Source organism: Bison bison, unplaced genomic scaffold (assembly GCF_000754665.1).
Source record: "Bison bison bison isolate TAMUID 2011002044 unplaced genomic scaffold, Bison_UMD1.0 scf7180017864293, whole genome shotgun sequence".
Classification (NCBI taxonomy): domain Eukaryota; kingdom Metazoa; phylum Chordata; class Mammalia; order Artiodactyla; family Bovidae; genus Bison; species Bison bison.
Window position 1 is genome coordinate 2,569,408 of NW_011494865.1, and position 20,579 is coordinate 2,589,986.

Below are 20,579 nucleotides of genomic sequence, written 5' to 3' on the forward strand. Positions count from 1 at the left end.
AGACATGACCTAGCAACTGAACAGCAAAAACGAGGGTTCTTATGAAAGGGCTTCCCTGGTGGCTCAGTGGTAAAGAATGTGCCTGCCAATGCAGGAGACACAGGAGACATGGGTTTGATCACTGGGTGAGGAAGATCCCTTGGAGGAGGAAATGGCAACCCACTCCAGTATTCTTGCTGGGATACTCCCACGGATAGAGGAACCTGACAGGCTACAGTCTGTGGGGTCTCAAAGAGTCGGACATGACTGAGAGACTTGGTGTGCGGGCATGTCTAGTGCCTGGCGTGTAATGAATCGTAAGTAACTAGTTGTTGAGTGAGTGGATCAAAGACTTGCCCACGGTCGCTCTCTGGTGAGTGGTAGAACCAGACTTTGCACTTGGCGTCTGTCTGATGGCAGACCACACAGTGTCTTCTTCACCGCGCCCTCCCCTCGCCGCAGCAGCGAGTGCTCAGAATGGTGGGTGCTGTTGTTATGAAGACTCATTCCTTTGCTGGAGCAAATGTGGGTCCCTGCTGCCTTGTGAGGGCACTGTCACCATACCCAGGAAGATTAGTTCTCCTTTGGAGCCTCCAAGTGTCCCCAGTCCCCGTCACACCACACCCGGCCCGCGGTCACAGGACCTGGCACACCTCCTCGTGTCCATAAGAATGTTCAAGGGAACCGTCTCTGAATTTTAGATGGTTCTTTATCCTCTTCCACGGCCTGCACCTCATACTGTTTGCAGCTGGGGTCATGCTAAGATTGTTCATATTGAAAGGAAAACAGTAATCTTATCATACTGTTTGCCAGGCCACTCTCCGTGGTAGCCGAAGCTTGGCTTAAAATAATTTAGGCAAAAAACCCCATGTGTTCTCTGGTGCCTTGCCTGCTAGTGAGACCAGCTTAGCATCTGCTTATTTCAGGTGACTTATCACAGATACCTCGGCAGGCTGCAAGGAGGCGAAAGGCTGTCCTGTTCTCCAAGTGTAAATAACAGTGGTGCTAACAAACCCACAGCCTCTCTAGAACATGAAAGATAGTTCTGATTAAAGTGAATGTGTTTGTACCAGACACACTTTCTGTGTCTCTCTGGGTGTAGAGAAGGCTTATTATTTTTGCCAATGTTTTTTCCATTTGGAATCTAACTTGGATAATTATGCCATCAAGGAAATACATACAGGAGAAGACTGCTGACTGCTCAGAGTTTGTACAAGTAAATAAAGTGTAAATTTTCCCGTGACTAATGTGGATGTTAAGTAGGTTGCCTGGGTTACGAGGCATTCTGTGCTAGACAGATAACCTAGATAGCTTCAGCTCTGGCACAAACCTCAGCTGGCCATATTGAGTCCTATATGAAGGTTTCTGTGAATGGGGCATTTGAAGATGCTTGGTCAACTCCAAAGTGCCAAGTAAGATGAAGCAATTATCACTGTTTTATTTTTATGAAGACCCATTGTGTATGGATGTAGCTTTCAAATTGTGTTTAGCAAATTAAATCCAGCCCTTACTCCATTTTGCTTTTGGATTTATGTTTTGGCCGTTTCGACACTGTATCCCTTATCCCATCCCCCACCCTCCGGCCACCATCCCCCAGGGCTATGTTCTAAGACCCTCAGTGGGTGTCTGAAACTGCGGATAATGCCAGATCCCATATATGCTGTTTTGTCCTGTACTAATAGGCAGGTTGTATATACAGCATTGAATACACTGGACAAAGAGATGGTTCATGTCCTGAGCAGGGCAGGATGGTACAAGATTTCACCGTGCTACTCAGCATGGTACGTGATTAAAAACTGAATGTTTATTTCTGGAATTTTCCATTTAATATTTTTAGACCACAATTGACCACAGGTATCTGAAACCATGGAAATTAAATTGCAGATGGGGGCAGGCTACTATACAACTTTCTCCTCCATGGTTGAAATATCTAAACACGTGGGTCAGAGTTTCTTTCCGTCCTCTTTGTGCAGCGCTTGAGCAGGGCAGAAGGTCAAACTGTGGACAGAGATTGTTAATGAAAAAGTTTAGGCTTGAGACGGCATTGCTAGCCAGTGTTTTTAGGTCTTGTATTCTGGAATTCAGAGTGAGCTCTTTTGGACCCAGATTGTTTCCTCCTGGGCTGTTGAGTTGTCTTTCTGTGCCCAGATTTACTAGATCACTCTCAGGAAACATATCTTAAAACAGCAACAACAAACATGAAGTGCAATCAGTCACAGAGGTGTGTGTCTGTCGTTTAGATTTGATGTGCAGGATTCAATGCCAGTTACCCTCTCCAAGGTGACTGGTTTGCTGGAGGATGTGCGGAGAGGAGGAAGCAGTGCTGTAAGCTGCTGTTTTGGGCTCTCATATGACTTGATGTTACTCACACTTTTATTGTGCTGGTTTCCTTGAACACCTGCATGTGAACACCTGCTCCCATGGCAGGTGAAATCTTTTGGGCTAGAAAACACACTGATAGATGTGATGCTTGTACAAACTTCAACTAAAGGGACAAGCGGCTTCCGGTGCCTCGCCCCAGATTCACCTTGCCAGTAGAGAGGTGGCTCCCCTCACGTTCCTAATATTGATCTGTAGGCTGTAGAGGTACATCTCCTTCCATTCACCTGTTGATGGACACTTAGGCTGTGTCCATGTCTTGGCTATTGTAAATAATGTGCTGCTATGAACACTGGGGTGTATGTATTTTTTTTTTTCCAAATTAGTGTTTTTATTTTCTTTGGATATATATCCAGGGGTGGCATTGCTGGATCATATGGTAGTTCTGTTTTTAGCTTTTGGAGGACCTCCATACTGTTTTCCACAGAAGCTGCACCAGTTTGCTTCCCTCCAGCATTTATTGTTTGTGGTCTTCTGATGATTAGCTGTTTTGATGGGGGTGATGCCGCTGGTGGCTTTGATTTTTATTTCTCTGATGATTAACAATGTTGAGCATCTTTCCATGTGTCTGTTTGCCATCTGTATATCTTTTTTTTTTAATGTCTATTTAGATCTTCTGACCATTTTATAATTGGGTTGTTTGTTTTTTAGATATTGAGCTGTAGAGAACTGTGTATATATTTTGGATATTAACCTGTTATTGGTTATGTGAAAGTCGCTCAGTTGTGTCTGACTCTTTGTGACCCCATGTACTATACAATCCATGGAATTCTCCAGGCCAGAATACTGGAGTGGGTAGCCTTTCCCTTCTCCAGGGGATTTTCCCAACCCAGGAATTGAACCCTGGTCTTCTGCATTGTAGGAGGATTCTTTACCAGCTGAGCCACAGGGAAGCCCAAGAATACTGTAGTGGGTAGCCTATCCCTCTCCACCTGATCTTCCCGACCCAGGAATCGACCTGGGGTTTCCTGCATTGCAAGTGGATTCTTTACCAACTGAGCTATTAGGGAAGTCCTGATACAAATAAAAAATTGGTTATATTATTTGCAAATATTTTCTCCTTTTGGTAGCTTGTCTTTTCTGTTGTAGCTGATGGTTTCCTTTGTTGTGCAAAAGCTTCTAAGTTTAATTAGATCCCGTTTGTTTATTTTTTGCTTTGCTTCCTTTGTCTTAGGAACATTGAAAAAATATTGCTGCACTTTATGTTGAACAGTGTTCTGCCTATGTTTTCTTTTAGGAGTTTTGTACTTTCTGGTTTTATATTTAGTTCTTTAATCCATTTTGCATTTATTTTTGTACATGGTATGAGAGAATGTTCTAATTTCATTCTTATACATGTATCTGTCCAGTTTTCCCAGCATCAGTAGTTGAAAAAACTATCTTTCCCCCATTGTATATTCTTGCCTCCTTTGTTTTAGATTAATTGACCTAAAGTGTGGGTTTATTTCTGGGCTTTCTATTCTGTTCTCTTGATCCTGCTGTCCTTTTTTATGTGAGTACCATACTGTTTTGATTGCTGTAGCTTTGTAGTATTGTCTGAAATCAAGGGAGTGTGATGCCTCCAGCTCTGTTCTTTCTTAAGATTGTTTTGTTTATTTGGGTCCTTAGAAGAATTTTAGTTCTGTGACGAATGCCATTGGTATTTTGATAGGGACTGCATTGAATCTGTCTGAGAAGGCAATGGCACCCCACTCCAGTACTCTTGCCTGGAAAATCCCATGGGTGGAGGAGCCTGGTAGGCTGCAGTCCATGGGGTCGCGAAGAGTTGGACACAACTGAGCGACTTCACTTTCACTTTTCACTTTCACACATTGGAGAAGGAAATGGCAACCCACTCCGGTGTTCTTGCCTGGAGAATCCCAGGGACGGGGGAGCCTGGTGGGCTGCCGTCTATGGGTCACACAGAGTCGGACACAACTGACGCGACTTAGCAGCAGCAGCAGCATTGAATCTGTAGATTGCCTTGAGTGTTATGGTCATTTTAACAATATTAGTTTTTCCATTTCATGGACACAGTGTATCTTTCTACCTGTTCCTGTTGTCTTCAGTTTCTTCCATAGGTGTTTTATAGTTTTCTGAGTACAGATTTTTTACCATCTTGGCTAGATTTATTCCTAGGTATTTTATTCTTTTTTATGTGACAGTAAGTGGAATTGTTTTTTAAATTTATCTTTTTTTATGGTTCATTAGTAATGTATTGAAATACAATAGATTTATGAATATTATTTTTGTATCCTGTAACTTTACTGAGTTCATTAATGAACTCTAGTAGGTATTTAGTGGTATCTTCTGGATTTTCTATATATAATATCATGTCATCAGCAAACTGTGACAGTGTTACTTCTTCCTTTCCAATTTGGATTCCTTTTATTTCTCTTTCCTGTCTGATTACCATGGCTAGGACTTCCAGTGCTATGCTGAACAAAAGTGGTGAGTGGGAATCCTTATTTTATTCTTGATCTTAGATTAAATGCATTCAGCTTTTTATTTGAAAACTAAAAATTTTTTTCACCAAATAAAATTGAATTTAGTTTTTCAGAGAATTGAATTTTAGTACAATATGAGCTTTGTCGATAAAAGACCTATGCTTCCAGCCACCATCTTCCCCCACTTCCTACTACTCACAAGCAAACGCTTTAAACCATTTTCTAAAAAACTAATTTATTATTTTTGGCTCTGCTGGGTCTACATTGTGGCAAGCAGGCTTTCTCTAGTTGCGGCAAGTGGGGGCTGTTCTTCGCTGTAGCTTCTCATCGCAGTGGCTTCTGTTGCTGCAAAGCACGGGCTGTAGGCCCACATGCTACAGTAGCTGTGGCTCCCGGGCTTAGCTGCTCTGAGGCATGTAGAATCTTTCCAGGCCAGGGTCAAACCTGTGTTCCTTACCCACAGTTCTTACCCACTGTGCCACCAGGGAATTCCTACTTTAAGCTTTTTAACTGATTCTTTCAGTAGTTACCTTGATATCTCTGAATAATTTGTCTATTGTTTCTTGTTGATTTTTTTTTTTTTTTAAGTTGTTCAGTTCAGTTCAGTTGCTCAGTCATGTCCGACTCTTTGTGACCTCTTGGACTTCAGCATGCCGGGCTTCCCTGCCCATCACCAACTCCCAGAGCTTGCTCAAACTCCGGTCCATCGAGTTGGTGATGTCATCCAACCGTCTCATCCTCTATGGTCCCCCTCTCCTCCTGTTTATTGACTTCTTATTGTGGAAGATGAAGGGTAGCATTCTCTGGTCCTTCACACCCTTGAAGTATGTGTGTACACACACACACACACACACACAAACACACACAAGCACACACCCTCCAGTTGTCATATAATCTAGCGCAGTCACGTAATCATTTTGGTTCAGTCAGTGGTCCGTGATTACATTATTATGACTCTGAAAATGCTCTCCACAGCTCAGCCATGAGATACATACATACATGATCAGTATTTTTGGACAACTTTTACATTTCTTCAAAGTTAATGCTTAACTGTTTTGAGTTTAAAAATTTTTTTGGTATTATGTGTACTTTTCACTAATTCAACTCCAGAGGCTCTCTCAGTTGTATAAATCTCAGTATTTTCAAACACTTGAGTCATCAGTGTCGTCCTGAGATGGTGTCTCCTGGAGTCCTCTGACCTTCAGCTGGAAGCAGCCTGACTCCTCTGTGCGCCTGTTCTTTCCAGTTCACTCCTCGTTTATTGCAGTGTGATTCACATGCTGCACCAGTCACCCCTTACCGTGCACAGTTCACTGCTTCTTGGGACGTTTGCAAGGTTGTCCAAGCATCATTTTCTAGAACACTTTTATTACCCCAGAAAGAAACCCAAGACTCATGAGCAGTCACTCCCCACCCCTCCTTCCTCCAGACTTCTGGAAACCAGTACCTGCTCTGCACGTTTCATGATGTCATACAGTGTGAGTCCTCTGTGGCTGGTTTCTTTCACTCAGCAGCATGTTTTCAAGGTACCTCCATATTGTGGCAAGGGTCAGCACTTCATTCCCTTTTAAAGCTAAATAATAATCCATTGGGCTTCCCTTGTGCTCAGCTGGTAAAGAATTCACCTGCAATGCAGGAGACCTAGGTTCCATCCCTGGGTTGGGAAGACCCCCTGGAGAAGGGAAAGGCTACCCACTCTAGTATTCTGGCCTGGAGAATTCCATGGACTACAGTCCATGGGGTTGCAAAGAGTCAGACACGACTGAGCGACTTTCACTTTCACATTTTGACACAATGATCCATTGTGTTGGCACACTACACTTTGTTTATCCATTTATCCATGATGGCCCTGTGGGTTTCTTCCACTTTGGTTGTCATGAAGGATTTTCCCACAACTCACTTTTGTGTTGGGTCCCTGATATCTTGGCATCTCTGTGTTCCTCATTTTAGATTTCTTCTCTTCTTTGGGTGGGAGATAAAATTTTTGAGACGTTGCTTGTCTGTAAACGTCCTTAGCATTTCTCACGTGGTTTGGCTCCGTAGATAATTCTAGGTTGGAAATCATTCCTCTCAGGGTGTTGAAGATAGCCCTTTATTGTTTTCTAGCTTACACTGATGCTGTTTAGAAATCCTATGCCATTTCTAATTTTTTTTAAGCATAAATATTTATTTATTTATTATTATTATTTTACTTTACAGTATTGTATTGGTTTTGCCATACATCAACATGCATCCGCCATGGGTGTACACGTGTTCCCCATCCTGAACACCCCTCCCACCTCCCTCCCCATACCATCCCTCTGGGTCATCCCAGTGCACCATCCCCAAGCTTCCTGTATCCTGCATCGAACCTGGACTGACGATTCATTTCTTATAAGATATTATACATGTTTTAATGCCATTCTCCCAAATCATCCCTGCTTCCCTCTCCCACAGAGTCCAAAAGACTGTTCTATACATCTGTGTCTCTTTTGCTGTCTCGCATACAAGGTTATCGTTACCATCTTTCTAAATTCCATATATATGCATTAGTGTACTGTATTGGTGTTTTTTTTTCTGGCTTACTTCACTCTGTATAATAGGCTCCGGTTTCATCCATCTCATTAGAACTGATTCAAATGTATTCTTTTTAATGGCTGAGTAATACTCCATTGTGTATATGTACCACAGCTTTCTTATCCATTCATCTGCTGATGGACATGTAGGTTGTTTCCATGTCCTGGCTAATTTTGTATCCTTTGTAAAAATTCTCCTTCCACTCTGGGCACTTACACCCTCTCATCTTCGTCTCTGGTGTTCTGGAACTTCACTGTTAGCTTGTGCTCACCGAGCTTGTCCTCATGGAGCTCTTTCCTACTGAGCTCTTCGACCTCAGCACTCATGTCTGGGACATTTTAGTTCTGGGACATTTTTTGAATTGTGTCTTTGACTTCCTCCTCCTCTATTATTTTGTTTTTTCTTTCTTGAGCTCTTCTCACTTGGTAATGCGTGATTTCCTCTTTGGTTCTCTGTTTTGTCATCCTTTGGCTCTGCTCTCTAGAAGTTTCTTTGCCTTCTGTTCCCTTGTGCCTGATGTTGCATTTCTGCTGTCATGGTTTTGCTTTCCAAAGGGCTTTCTTACACTCTGTGGGTTTTTTCCAAATATCCTTCTCTTCCATTTCTCAACTTGCTCCTTTTCTTCTCTCTGGGAGTGTGACACATAGCTTGCTTTTGAAGTGTTCTTCTTGCTTAATAATTTTCCTTTCCTACAGCTTGATTTCTCTGTTTGTTTATTCTAGTCCCTGTCTTTCATTTTAGGGGCTTGCCTTAAATAAAAGGTGAATCCTGGCTCTCTTCTCACACGCAAGAATGGGACGCTAAAACACTGATTAAAAACTACCCCTGATCATTTCCTGGTGGGGTGGTGGGGCTGTGCCATTTCCCTGAAAAGCCTCCCACATTGAGCCCTTTAGGGCTTTTCTCTTTGGCTGGTAGATTCTTAGGATCGGGCTATCAGTTCCCTTGCCTAGAGGTATATGCCTGCTCCTCTCGGAGGTGGGTGGGTGGGTGGTGGCTCAGATGGTAAAGAATCTGCCTGCAACGTGGGAGACCCAGGTTCAGTCCCTGGGTCGGAGAAGGGCATGGCAACCCATGCCAGTATTCTTGCCTAGAGAAATCCATGGACAGAGGAGCCTTGTGGGCTGTAGTCCATGGGGTCCCAAAGAGTTGGACACGACTGAGTGACTAACACACTGGGAGTTGTGAAGGGGAGAAAAATGGGAGAACTGCAAAAGTTTATTATGTATTATTTTTACCTCTATTGTGAGTAAGATACCCCTGCCTTCAATTCAGGCACAGCTACTATTTTTTTTTTTTTTCACCTTTTCCAAAGACTAAGCTCTTTTGTCATCTGCTAGTTGCTTCTTAAGACCGACTCGTTAATCCCTTCTTTGGACTGTTAGCTGGTGCTCACCCTTACTCCTAGAAGTGTCTCGTTTAGCAGTTTAAACAAGTTGTTCATTTTAATCAGAGTGTATTTTGGAATTGCCCACTTGCAGCTGAGAATGAAATTTTCTCAGGTCTGTCAAATTATTCACCAGTTGCTGGTCTACTTCTCAGCTTTTAAAATTTTGTTGTGTTTTCTTTCTGATTCTCATTTTTTGTAAGGGTGGTGCCTTTAGAAAGACTAAAAAAAAATCAATACTTACTCTTTATCGTGTCTCTGTTGTGATGTCCTTGTTCATTCGCTAAGTCGTGTCTGATCTTTGCAACCCCATGGACTGCTGCATGCCAGGCTTCCCTGTCCTTCACCATCTCCCAGAATTTGCTCAAATTCAAGTCCATTGAGTCAGTGATGCCATCTCATCCTCTGTTGCCCGCTTCTCCTCCTGCCTTTAGTCTTTCCCAGCATCAAGGTCTTTTCCAATGCGTTGACTCTTTGCATCAGGTGGCCAAAGTATTGGAGCTTCAGCATCAGTTCTTCCAAAGAATAGTCAGGACTGATTTCCTTTAGAATTGACTGTTTGATCTCCCAGCAGTCAAAGGGACTCTCAAGAGTCTTCTCCAACACCACGGTTCAAAACCATGGTGTTTTGTTTACGGGTTTGTTTACGGGTTGACCCTCACATCCATACTTGACTACTGGAGAAACCGAGCTTTGACTAGACAGACCTTGGTTGGCAAAATAACGTCTGTGTTTTTTAATATGCTCTCTAGTTTTGTCATAGCTTTTCTTCAAAGGAGCAAGCATATTTTAACTTCATGGCTGCAGTCACCATCTGTAGTGATTTTGGAACCCCCCAAAATAAAGTCTCTCACTGTTCCCATTGTTTCCCACCTACTTCCCATGAAGTGATGGGACCAGATGCCATGATCTTCCTTTTTTGAATGTTGAGTTTTAAGCCAGCTTTTTCAGTCTCCTCTTCCACTTTCATCTAAAGGGCTCTTTAGTTCCTCTTCATCTTCTGCCACAAGGATGGTGTCATCTGCATATCTGAGGTTATTGATATTTCTCCCAGCGAATATCTTGATTCCAGCTTGTGCTTCATCCAGCCCAACATTTCACATGATGTACTCTACATATAAGTTAAATAAGCAGGGTGACAATATACAATCTTGATGTACTCCTTTTCTAATTTGGAACCAGTCCGTTGTTCCATGTCCAATTCTAACTGTTGCTTCTTGACCTGCATACACATTTTTCAGAAGGCAGGTCAGGTGGTCTGGTATTCCCGTCTCTTTCAGAATTTTCCACAGTTTGTTGTGATCCACACAGTCAAAAGCTTTGGCATAGTCAATAAAGCAGAAATAGATGTTTTTCTGGAACTCTGTTGCTTTTTCAATGATCCAGCGGATATTGGCAGTTTGGTCTCTGGTTCCTCTGCCTTTTCTAAAACCAGCTTGAACATCAGGAAGTTCACGGTTTATGTGTTGCTGAAGCCTGGCTTGGAGAATTTTAAGCATCACTTTACTACCGTGTGAGATGAGTGCAATTGTGTGGTAGTTTGAGCATTCTTTGGCATTGCCTTTCTTTGGGATTGGAATAATGAAAACTGACCTTTTCCAGTCCTGTAGCCACTGCTGAGTTTTCCAAATTTGCTGGCATATTGAGTGCAGCACTTTCACAGCATCATCTTTTAGGATTTGAAATAGCTCAACTGGAATTCCATCACCTCCACTGGCTTTGTTTGTAGTGATGCTTCCTAAGGCCCACTTGAGTTCGAATTCCAGGATGTCTGAGTCTAGCTGAGTGATCACTCCATCATGGTTATCTAGGTCATGAAGATCTTTTTTGTATAGTTCTTCTGTGTATTCTTGCCACCTTTTCTTAATATCTTCTGCTTCTGTTAGGTCCACACCATTTCTGTCCTTTATTGTGCCTATCTCTGCATGAAATTGTTCCCTTGGTATCTCTAATTTTCTGGAAGAGATCTATAGTCTTTCCCATTCTCTTGTTTTCCTTGATTTGTTTGCATTGATCACTTAGGAATGATGTCTTATCTCTTCTTGCTATTCTTTGGAACTCTGCATTCATTTAGGTATATCTTTCCTTTTCTCCTTTGCATTTTGCTTCTCTTCTTTTCTCAGCCATTTGTAAGGCCTCCTCAGGAAACTGTTTTGCCTTTTTGCATTTCTTTTTCTTGGGGATAGTCTTGATCACTGCCTCCTGTACAATGTAATGAACCTCCGTCCATAGTTCTTTAGGCACTCTGTCTATCAGATCTAATCCCTTGAATCCATTTGTCACTTCCAGTATGTAATCATAAGGGATTTGATTTAGGTCATACCTGAATGGTCTAGTGGTTTTCCCTACTTTCTTCAGTTGAAGTCTGAATTTGGCAATAAGGAGTTCATGGTCTGAGCCACAGTCAGCTCCTGGTCTTGTTTTTGCTGACTGTATAGAGTTTCTTTATCTTTGGCTGCAAAGAATATAATCAATCTGATTTCGGTATTGACCATCTGGTGATGTCCATGTGTAGAGTTTTCTCTTGTGTTGTTGGAAGAGGGTGTTTGCTATGATCAGTGTATTCTCTTGGCAAAAGTCTGTTAGCTTTTGCCCTGCTTCATTTTGTATTCTAATTTCTTACTTGCCTGTTACTCTAGATATCTTTTGACTTTCTACCTTTGCATTCCAGTCCTCTATGATGAAAAGGACATTTTTTTTTGGTATTAGTTCTAGAAGGTCTTGTAGGTCCTCATAGAACCGTTCACCTTCAACTTCTTCAGCATTAATGATTGGGGCATAGACTTGGATTACTGTGATATTGAATGGCTTGTCTTGGAAACAAGTAGAGATCATTCTGTCACTTTTGAGATGGTACCCAAGTACTGCATTTCAGACTCTTGTTGACTATGAGAGCTACTCCATTTCTTCTAAGGGATTCTTGCCCACAGTGGTAGATATAATGGTCATCTGAATTAAATTCACCCATTCCGGTCCATTTTAGTTCACTGGTTCCTAAAATGTCGATGTTCAGTCATGCCATCTCCTGGTTGACCACATCCAGTTTACCTTGACTCATGGACCTAACATTCCAGGTTCCTATGCAATATTGTTCTTTATAGCATTGGACTTTATTGCCATCACCAGTCACATCCACAGCTGGGCATTGTTTTCGCTTTGCCTCCGTCTCTTCATTCTTTCTGGAGTTATTTGTCCACTCTTCTCCAGTAGCATATCTGGCACCTTTCGACCCGGGGAGTTCATCTTTCAGTGTCGTATCTTTTTGCCTTTTCACACTGTTCATGGGGTTCTCAAGGCAAGAATACTGAAGTGGTTTGCCATCCCGTTCTCCAGTAGACTGTGTTTTGTCAGAACTCTCCACCATGGCCCGTCCAGCTTGGGCAGCCCTACACAGCATGGCTCATAGTTTCATTGAGTTAGATGAGGCTGTGATCCATGTGATCAGTTTGATTAGTTTTCAGTGATTGTGGTTTCCATTCTGTTTGCCCTCTGATGGATAAGAATGAGGCTTATGGAAGCTTCCTGATGGGAAATGCCTTACAGTTTTATTCAAGCATGTTCTGTATGGTCACTCAGATGCCTGGACCAGCTGTAGCCTGATGGAGGCTCCATGAAGGGCTGAAGGTGGAGCCATGGATCAGTTCAGGCCCAGAAGCCACTCCCATTTTGCTCAGTCTTTCCCAGTGTTGACTTCTGCCTGAGTGCCTGACCAGCATCTGTGCCTCCCACATCCCCGTGGCTGGAGGACTATGCGTAGCTTCCTGTTTTGCCTCATTGCCGTCTCATCACACTTGACTGGCGCATCCAGGAGTCTCATCTCAGGACACAGGCCTCTGCAGCCCTGATGCTTGTTTTCAGACCCGGCAAGAGTCTACAGTCTTAAATCACACCACTGGATTTTCTTAACTGCTCATGTGGCCATTTTTCCTACTCTTGTTCTCCTGCTTATCTTGGAATTATCTGGCTCTTTTCCAGGTTTTATCTACTTCTGTCGTATTTTATCAGTTTCTATTGTAGAAGCAATTTCCATGGGCATCTACTGTGCAGATTTTTTTTATTGAAGTCTAGTTGATTTACAGTGTTGTGTTAGCTTCAAGGATATAGCAGAGTAATTCAGTTGTGCATATATATCTTTTCAGATTCTTTTCCATTATAGGTCACTTTAAGATAGCAAGTGTAGCTCCTTGTATTATACGGTAGGCCCTTGTTGTTTTCCTATTTTATATACAGTCATGTGTATATGTTAATCCCAAACTCCTGATATAGCCACCACTGAACTACCACCTTTGGTAATCATAAGTTTTTTTTCTTTGTGAATCTATTTTTGTTTTGCTGAGAAGTTCACGTACCTCAGTTTTTTTGATTCCACATATAAATGATACCCTATGGCATTTGTCTTTCTCTGTATGACTTACTGCATTTAGTATGACAATCTCTGGATCCATACGTGTTGCTGCAAATGGCATTATTTCAGTCCTTTTTATGGCTGAATAGTATTTCATTTGTATATGTACCCCGTCGTCTTTACCATTCATCTGCCAATGGACATTTAGGTTGCTTCCATGTCCTGGCTGTTGTAAATCATGCTGCTGTCAATTGGGATGCATGTATCCTTTCAAATTAAAAGTTTCCTCTGGGTAGAGGCCCAGGGTCTAGACTTGCAGGATCCTATGGTAACTCTATTTTTAGCTCATACAGCTTAATATGGAAAAAACAACCCAATCAAAAATGAGCTGAAGACCTAAACAGATAGTTCTCCAAAGAAGACATACAGATGGTCAACAGACACATGAAAAGAATCAATATCACTAATTATTATAGAAATACAAATCAAAACTATGATGAGTTATCACCTCACAACAGTCAAAATGGCCATCAATAAGTCTACAAATTGTGAATGCTGAAGATGGTGTGGGAACATGGGAGCCCTCCTGTACCACTGGTGGGAGTGTAACTTGTTGCAGGCATTATGGAGGACAGTGTGAAGGTTTCTTACAATACTGTGCTAATTCTTGTGCTGATCTGAGAGCCCGTATCTCGTGGAGATGTCTTTGCATTATCATTGTGCACTGGCTTTGGAGTTTTTCCAGAAGCTTCCTTGATTCTAGATGCTGCCTGAGCGGCCCTACTGCCATCTCACTTCATGCTGTAGGCAGGTACTACCTCCCTGAAAAACTTTTTGGTGGAGAAAAAGAAAATTAACCAACATAGAAGATGCACATGTAGGCTCTTATATCTTGTCAAAGCATCATCTGTTTCCCCTGAAATGGAAAGTAGCGACAAGATTGTTCCCTAGACGTCTGTGCGTCTATCTCGAGGACAGTTATTCCATTTTTAAATATAGCTTATCATTCACTTTATTGTACTTGTGTGAAAATGATGCAATGTGGAAGTAGTTAGTAATTGTGATTTTTTTTTTTTTTCTTCTTTAACAAGAGCTTTCTTTCCAGAGAAGCCATTTGGAAAAGAAGAAAAACAATTTTTTTCTTCAGAAAAAAATTCTACAGAAAAAAAATTTAATTGAGGAAATTATAGTTGATTAAGTTACTTACAGAAGTCTTTCTTTTCCCAAAAGTTGTCCCAAATCTTTGGAACATTGATGGAGAAGTTACAGTCCCTGAGCAGAAACCCGGAGAAGTTGCCGAGGAACTCGCAAGCTCCTATGAAAGAAAGCTCATCGAGGTAAGGCTGATGGCGTTGATGTGTATCTCCGACATTGGTTGCCTAGAGGACTTTTCAGACACGGCCCTAGTGTGTTAGACAGATGTTGGCAAAACAACCAGTGGCCACTGCCCCACCACCTCCCCCACCAACAAACAAATCGTAAAATGGTTAAACCACATTGTAATTGATATAGAACCCTAAGACGTGGTTCTTTGAAAGGTATCATTTAATGAGAAACCTGTGGTAAGAGAGAAAACACATATCATGTGAAGAATAAGAAAACAATTGTACTCTTGGATTTGGAGAATATTTAGAACAGAAGAGAGTATCACATCCAACGTTGTGCTGAGAAATGGGATAATATCGATGCAGTGGACTGCTAGAATCACATGATGCGGTTAGTTTCTGGGTCGTCTCTGGCCAGTCTCTCCGACTCTGGGACCTTCCTGGTGGCATGCGCATCACTTAGCCAAGAAGGATTCCAGTGGGAAGCCTTCTGGGAGGTTGGTGGGACTTGTGGGCTGGTGTCTTCTCTTTCCTTTTGATCTTTCCTGAATTCTTCTGGTTGGTGGTAGCTTGTTAGTTCCATGTTCCTTCCCAGGACCTCCTGCTTAAGATAACTCATGCAGGTGAGTTACTATGGCACCTGGCCAGGGTGGGTGGTTTCGGTCAGTGGTTCCTCTAACACCCGGAGCATCTCTGCCACCACCACGCCCATCTGTGGACCCTCATTCTGTGGGGTCATGAGACCAGAATTGGCTGTTGGTAGAAAGCCCAAGTGGAGAGAGGAACAAGCCCCTTACTCTCAGGAGCTGGCGAATTCTGAGTCTCTGGGTGGCAGAGGCTCTCTTCGATCTCTATTCTCACTGACTGTTTGTTGCCAAGTGGTGACTTTAGCTAAATAGTCCTAGAATGAAAGTATTTAAAATTCTCCTGGGACAGGGACATCTCTGGTTGCTGAATGAATGAAGAGTCACTGAGCTAGGAAGGGTGAAGGGTTCTGGCCAGGGGGAAAGGGCTTGGGAGCTTCTGTCCCTTCAGGGAAACCAGGATAAGGTGTCCACTTGTATGGATGTCGACAGACCCACCAAGTGTAGAGACCAGCGTTCGTGTCCCCGGATTCCTTTGGACTCTGGGCCTGGGGCGGCGATCTAGGGGGCTGACATGCTCATCGGAAGCTAAAACTTGAAAGGGGGTCAGGAGGAAGTAACTGCCTGACCCACTGAGGAAGCACCACAGTCCATTCATGGGCTGACTGCTCGGTTGGTTGGCTGGTTGATTCAGTGTTTGTTGGGTGCCCTCTCCCCACCTCCTGTGACTGTGAGAGGGTCTCACAACCTCCCTGTGTTCCAGCATTGACGGGCAGGAAAGATCTAGGTGTCTGATGTGAAGTTGGTGTCCCACCCCCTGACATCATTGCTCTTGTTGCCTGCGAGCGAGATCAGTGCTGAACTCCTACATCAGAGGGAATGGCAGTCAGGGTAGATTGATTGTGCCAGCCTTAAACCTTCTCCATGTCTTTGTTACCCCTGGGAGAAGAGGAGTCAGTGTCTCTGGTCAGTGAGCTCGATGAGAGGTGAGGTTGGAGTGGAGATGGTCCTCCCGTGGCATTCACTACCCTGCACTCATTTTTCATTGTTTTTGTTTGCAAAGTGAGGTGCTGTCAGCCATCTTTCATTTGTGAATAGCCTTCGAGCTGCATTTTATCACGACTTCTGCCAAACCCTCTCTGTTGGCCTTAATCAAGCCCATTCTTCGTGATGCTCGTCTGTCATTTTATTAATGGGTCGATTTTTACCAAGAAGAGTTGTAAACACACGTTGGAGTGGAGTAATGAAAGGATGTGGGGGAAGAGTCCACATGTTCTCTTTCCATTTCAAAAGGGCAAAAGAAGCAAAAACATTTTGTTTGAAGTAATATGACTATTTAAAACACCCCAGCAGTTGAATGACTCTCCTCTGATTCATCCCAGTGAAATTGGAGTTCCCGAGCCTTCTTTCTCTAGGTGTCTTTCAAAGCATTAAAACCATTCCACCCACCTGCACACAGCTGCACCAAAAGCTCAGAAGCCAGAGCAACACCGTACATAGTGGCTGGTAAGACTCAGGGGCCCCAGATTGGAAGGAGTGTGCAAAGATAGTTCCTGACACCCTGTGATGGTCAACTTTTGAAATCAGGATGGAAGAGAGTCCTGGCAGGCGTAGGTTAATCTGGCAGGAAAGAATACTAATATCAAACATCGTGTAAGAGCCGCGGTAATCCTGGCAGCCTGCTGGCAGCGTGTACTTTCAGTTCTGCTTGCTGCACTGAGGCGTCAAGTCTGCACCCTCGCGGTCTTCAGCCGAGTTCCTTGAGGAAGCTGCTGTCCACTGATGAGATTTTGAGACGTGAAGTAGCTTGTCTGGGGTTCCCCAGCTGAAAAGAAGCAGGGCTGAGTTTGAATCCCTCAGGGCATCTAGCCCCAGGGCCCAGACTCATCTTCCAGTTGTGTACTTGAAGGCTGGGCTCCCTGAGGAAAAGAGTCTTTGAAGAGAAGGGCTAGGCAGTGGTCCCATTGAGCCAGACCTGGAGGGAGATGAGGGGGTCCCCAGCAGTAGCTGACAGACGTGTGGCCTGTCAGCCATTTTGAACCTGCTGGAGGGGCCTTCGTTCACACCCTCACTTACCGCGTGAGGAAGAAACTCGTTCTATCGGCTCTGGTACCAACCTGCTTCTGAAGCGACTAGCAGAAGTATGCCAGGCTGGGAGCTTCTCTGGCGACCTGTGGCTATTGACTTTTTCAGGGTATATTTATTGCCCAGTTCGGCTCCAGCACACAGTAGGAGCTTTGTAAGTATTGAATGGGATGACAGCCAGTCAAGTGGGTTCAGCTACTCAGGGTCATGTTCAAAGAGTGGTAGACGGACTTCTCTCACTGCTCAGGGTGAGAGAGGGAGTTGTACCGGGCACGCCTTCTACTCAGAGCGTCCTGGTGGAGGGGATTCCATATCTAATAAGAGGAATCAGGGCTCTTTGGAGGAGATGCACATTTTTCTGCTGTCAGTTTTAGGAGGAGTTTTAGCTTAGAGAGTCTGGAGGGGACTTTGAGTGACAGATGGGTGGTACCAGCTCATCCAGCACATATTTACTGAGTCCCTCCTGAGTGTCCAGCCTTCAGCTTCCTGTTCTCTTACCTTCAGCGGCTTCCCTTCCCCCAGGAGCAGTAGAATTGATAACTCTAGAAAGTGAGCCAACAGAGATGTGAGTCTGAAGCAGAGACATTTCTCAAATGGCTTCTTCTTGCCTAGACTGAGTTTTCCTTCATTTTTGACTGCAGAGTCAGTGATGTTTCATCCATGGGAAGCATCTGTATAACCAAGGCTCATCGGTGTCGGTTACACAGATGAACAAGACACAGTATCTGCCCCTGGGGAAGCTCACCTGGGTAGGGGGTGAGGAAGACATGTCCATTATGATCATTAAGAAACAGGTTTGAAGGGCCAGAGGTGCAGGCATAGAGTGACACCTGCCTCATGGGCTCCTTGAGCTATGTCCTTGGCAGTTTTGCAGTTTGGGTGTCTACTTTCTGCTGCTGCTGCTGCTGCTGCTAAGTTGCTTCAGTCTACTTGGAGCTTCTCAAATGTTCCTCTCCTTTTCTTTGGGACTGTCAATGATGATGCTCAGAAATTTCTTTTGTCCGCTTCCCATCCCTCCTGAAGATCTCAGCATCAGAGGAAATGGATTTGTTCTCACCAAGGGCTTTGAGGGTAAAAGATACTGGATGTGTCCAAGATGGATCTGCTCTAAGATTCTTAACACTTTCAAATACAGTTCTCTTGCTTTGGACTCATTTCCCACTTTTTCCCTAGCAGTTGCCATCAAGAAAAATGGAGAATGTTGATAGCATTCAGACTTTGGACCCACATCGCCTCCTATAGCCTGGTGGCTTGGAGAGCACAGGTGTCCTGCGTCAGACTGAGTTCAGCTTGGCCCTCTCACCACCGTGTACCCCTGAGCAGGTCACCTGACCTCTCTACACCTCAGTGTTGCTGTCAGTAAAACTGGGCAGGTAATACCTACTGGTCGAGTTGCTTTGAGGATTAAATGTAAAGAATCCACTTCAGTGCCTGGAGTGGACAGGAGGTTCCCTTGTGCTCGCTTCTTCCCTTCTGTGCTGACGTTCTTTGGAGAATGGTGGCCCCACCATGTCCTGCCATCTCAGTTGGGGGGTAAACTCTGCCTCCTTTGGCCTGGGGGCAGGCCTGTGAGCTGAGCCATGGCAGTTGGGGCTTTAGCTCCTGAATTGACCAAGAATGGCAAGAATGCTTGAGAGGCCATTTATTCAACAGCCAGGTCCTGATGACTTTCTGTTTGCTCCTATGGGAACTGGCCAGAGCTATTCTGGCTTCATTTCCTTCTCTGGGTCAAGTTCTCCCAATTTCTTGACTGTTGACAGTAATTCTTTTGTAGCTCAGGTTAGAATCTGTCTCTCTTACTTCCGAAGTACCTTAGCTCAGGGGTCCCCGACCTCAGCGATCTAATGCCTGATGATCTGAGGTGGAGCGGATGTAACAATAATAGAAATAAAGTGCACATATAAATAAATGTAATGCACTCGAATCATCCCCAAACCATCATCACCCCCTGACCCCCAGTCTGTAGAAAAATTATCTTCCGTGAAACCTGCCTCTGGTGCCAGAAAGGCTGGGGGCCGCTGCCTTAGTTGATACGAAGCTTTGAAAGTGTCAGTGACGCACAGATGCCTCCCCCTTCCCTGTCTGTCCATCCAGGCTCCTCTGTTCTGCCTTCTCCACGCTGGCCTAGGTCTTGCTCACAGCCCCGCTTCCCCGCCGTCTGCCTGCCTGTGTGCTGTGTACGATGCTGCCAGTCCGTCCTCAGCAAACAGATCTTTACTTCCTCCTGTGTGGAAGGACTCAGCTAGCTGTTGATTGATTTTTCAAATTATAGGATACTTATCATTTACTGTGTGAATGTAGTTAGTCCCTGAATTTTTGCTCATGGGTGAAATAAATGTATATTAGTGGCATTTGTTCTCATTATAAAGGCAGAGTTACTATTAATGGAAAAGTAAGCTTAAGCATCAAGCTGGTAAAAAATACATTCATAATCACATGCTGTGGATAACTGTGAATGTGATCATCATTTTAATAAAACGGAAGAGTTCCTGAAGCAGCTAGGACCTTGGGAGGAGTTATACCAGCAGGGTTGGCTTCGTAAATCGGCACCAGTGGGTTCCAACACTCTTGATGGATCTGAGAGTCATTTTTATACAAACAAAAACAGACTTTTAAATAGAAGCCTGTGTTCTGTGTAAGGGTTCAGAATACCAAACTCTGAGCTGAGATCTCCATTAAACTGTTCCTCAAAATGAAACATTTTGTGTGGGTTTGTATTTGTGTTTTATTTTTATTTATTTTTTAAATTTAAATTTATTTATTTTAATTGGATGCTAATTACTTTACAATACTGTATTGGTTTTGCCATACATGAATCCACCACGGGTGTACACGTGCTCCCCATCCTGATCCCCCCTCCCGCCCCACTCCCCGTACCATCCCTCTGGGTCATCCCAGTGCACCAGCCCCAAGCATCCTGTATCCTGCATCAAACCTGGACTGGCGATTCGTTTCTTATATGATATTATACATGTTTCAATGCCATTCTCCCAAATCATCCCACCCTCTCCCTCTCCCACAAAGTCCAAAAGACTGTTCTATACATCTGTCTCTTTTGCTGTCTCGCATACAGGGTTATCGTTACCATTTTTCTAAATTCCATATATATGCGTTAGTATACTGTATTGCAGAGGAACCAGAGATCAAATTGCCAACATCCACTGGATCATAGAAAAAGCAAGAGAGTTCCAGAAAAACATCTATTTCTGCTTTATTGACTATGCCAAAGCCTTTGACTGCATGGATCACAATAAACTGTGGAAAATTCTGAAAGAGATGGGAATACCAGACCACCTGATCTGCCTCTTGAGAAATTTGTATGCAGGTCAGGAAGCAGCAGTTAGAACTGGACACGGAACAACAGACTGGTTCCAAGTAGGAAAAGGAGTTTGTCAAGGCTGTATATTGTCACCCTGTTTATTTAACTTATATGCAGAGTACATCATGAGAAACGCTGGACTGGAAGAAACACAAGCTGGAATCAAGATTGCCGGGAGAAATATCAGTAACCTC

The 20,579-nt window shown here is 43.7% G+C and overlaps 1 protein-coding gene across 1 annotated transcript in view; it reads left to right on the plus strand.

The window, feature by feature from the left end:
* The window catches only part of SNX29 (sorting nexin 29), a 576,571-nt gene that overhangs the window by 254,025 nt on the left and 301,967 nt on the right, over nucleotides 1-20,579 (plus strand). Inside the window, 1 exon segment of the mRNA XM_010850681.1 lies at nucleotides 14,303-14,409. Coding sequence (XP_010848983.1) covers nucleotides 14,303-14,409 — 107 coding nt within the window.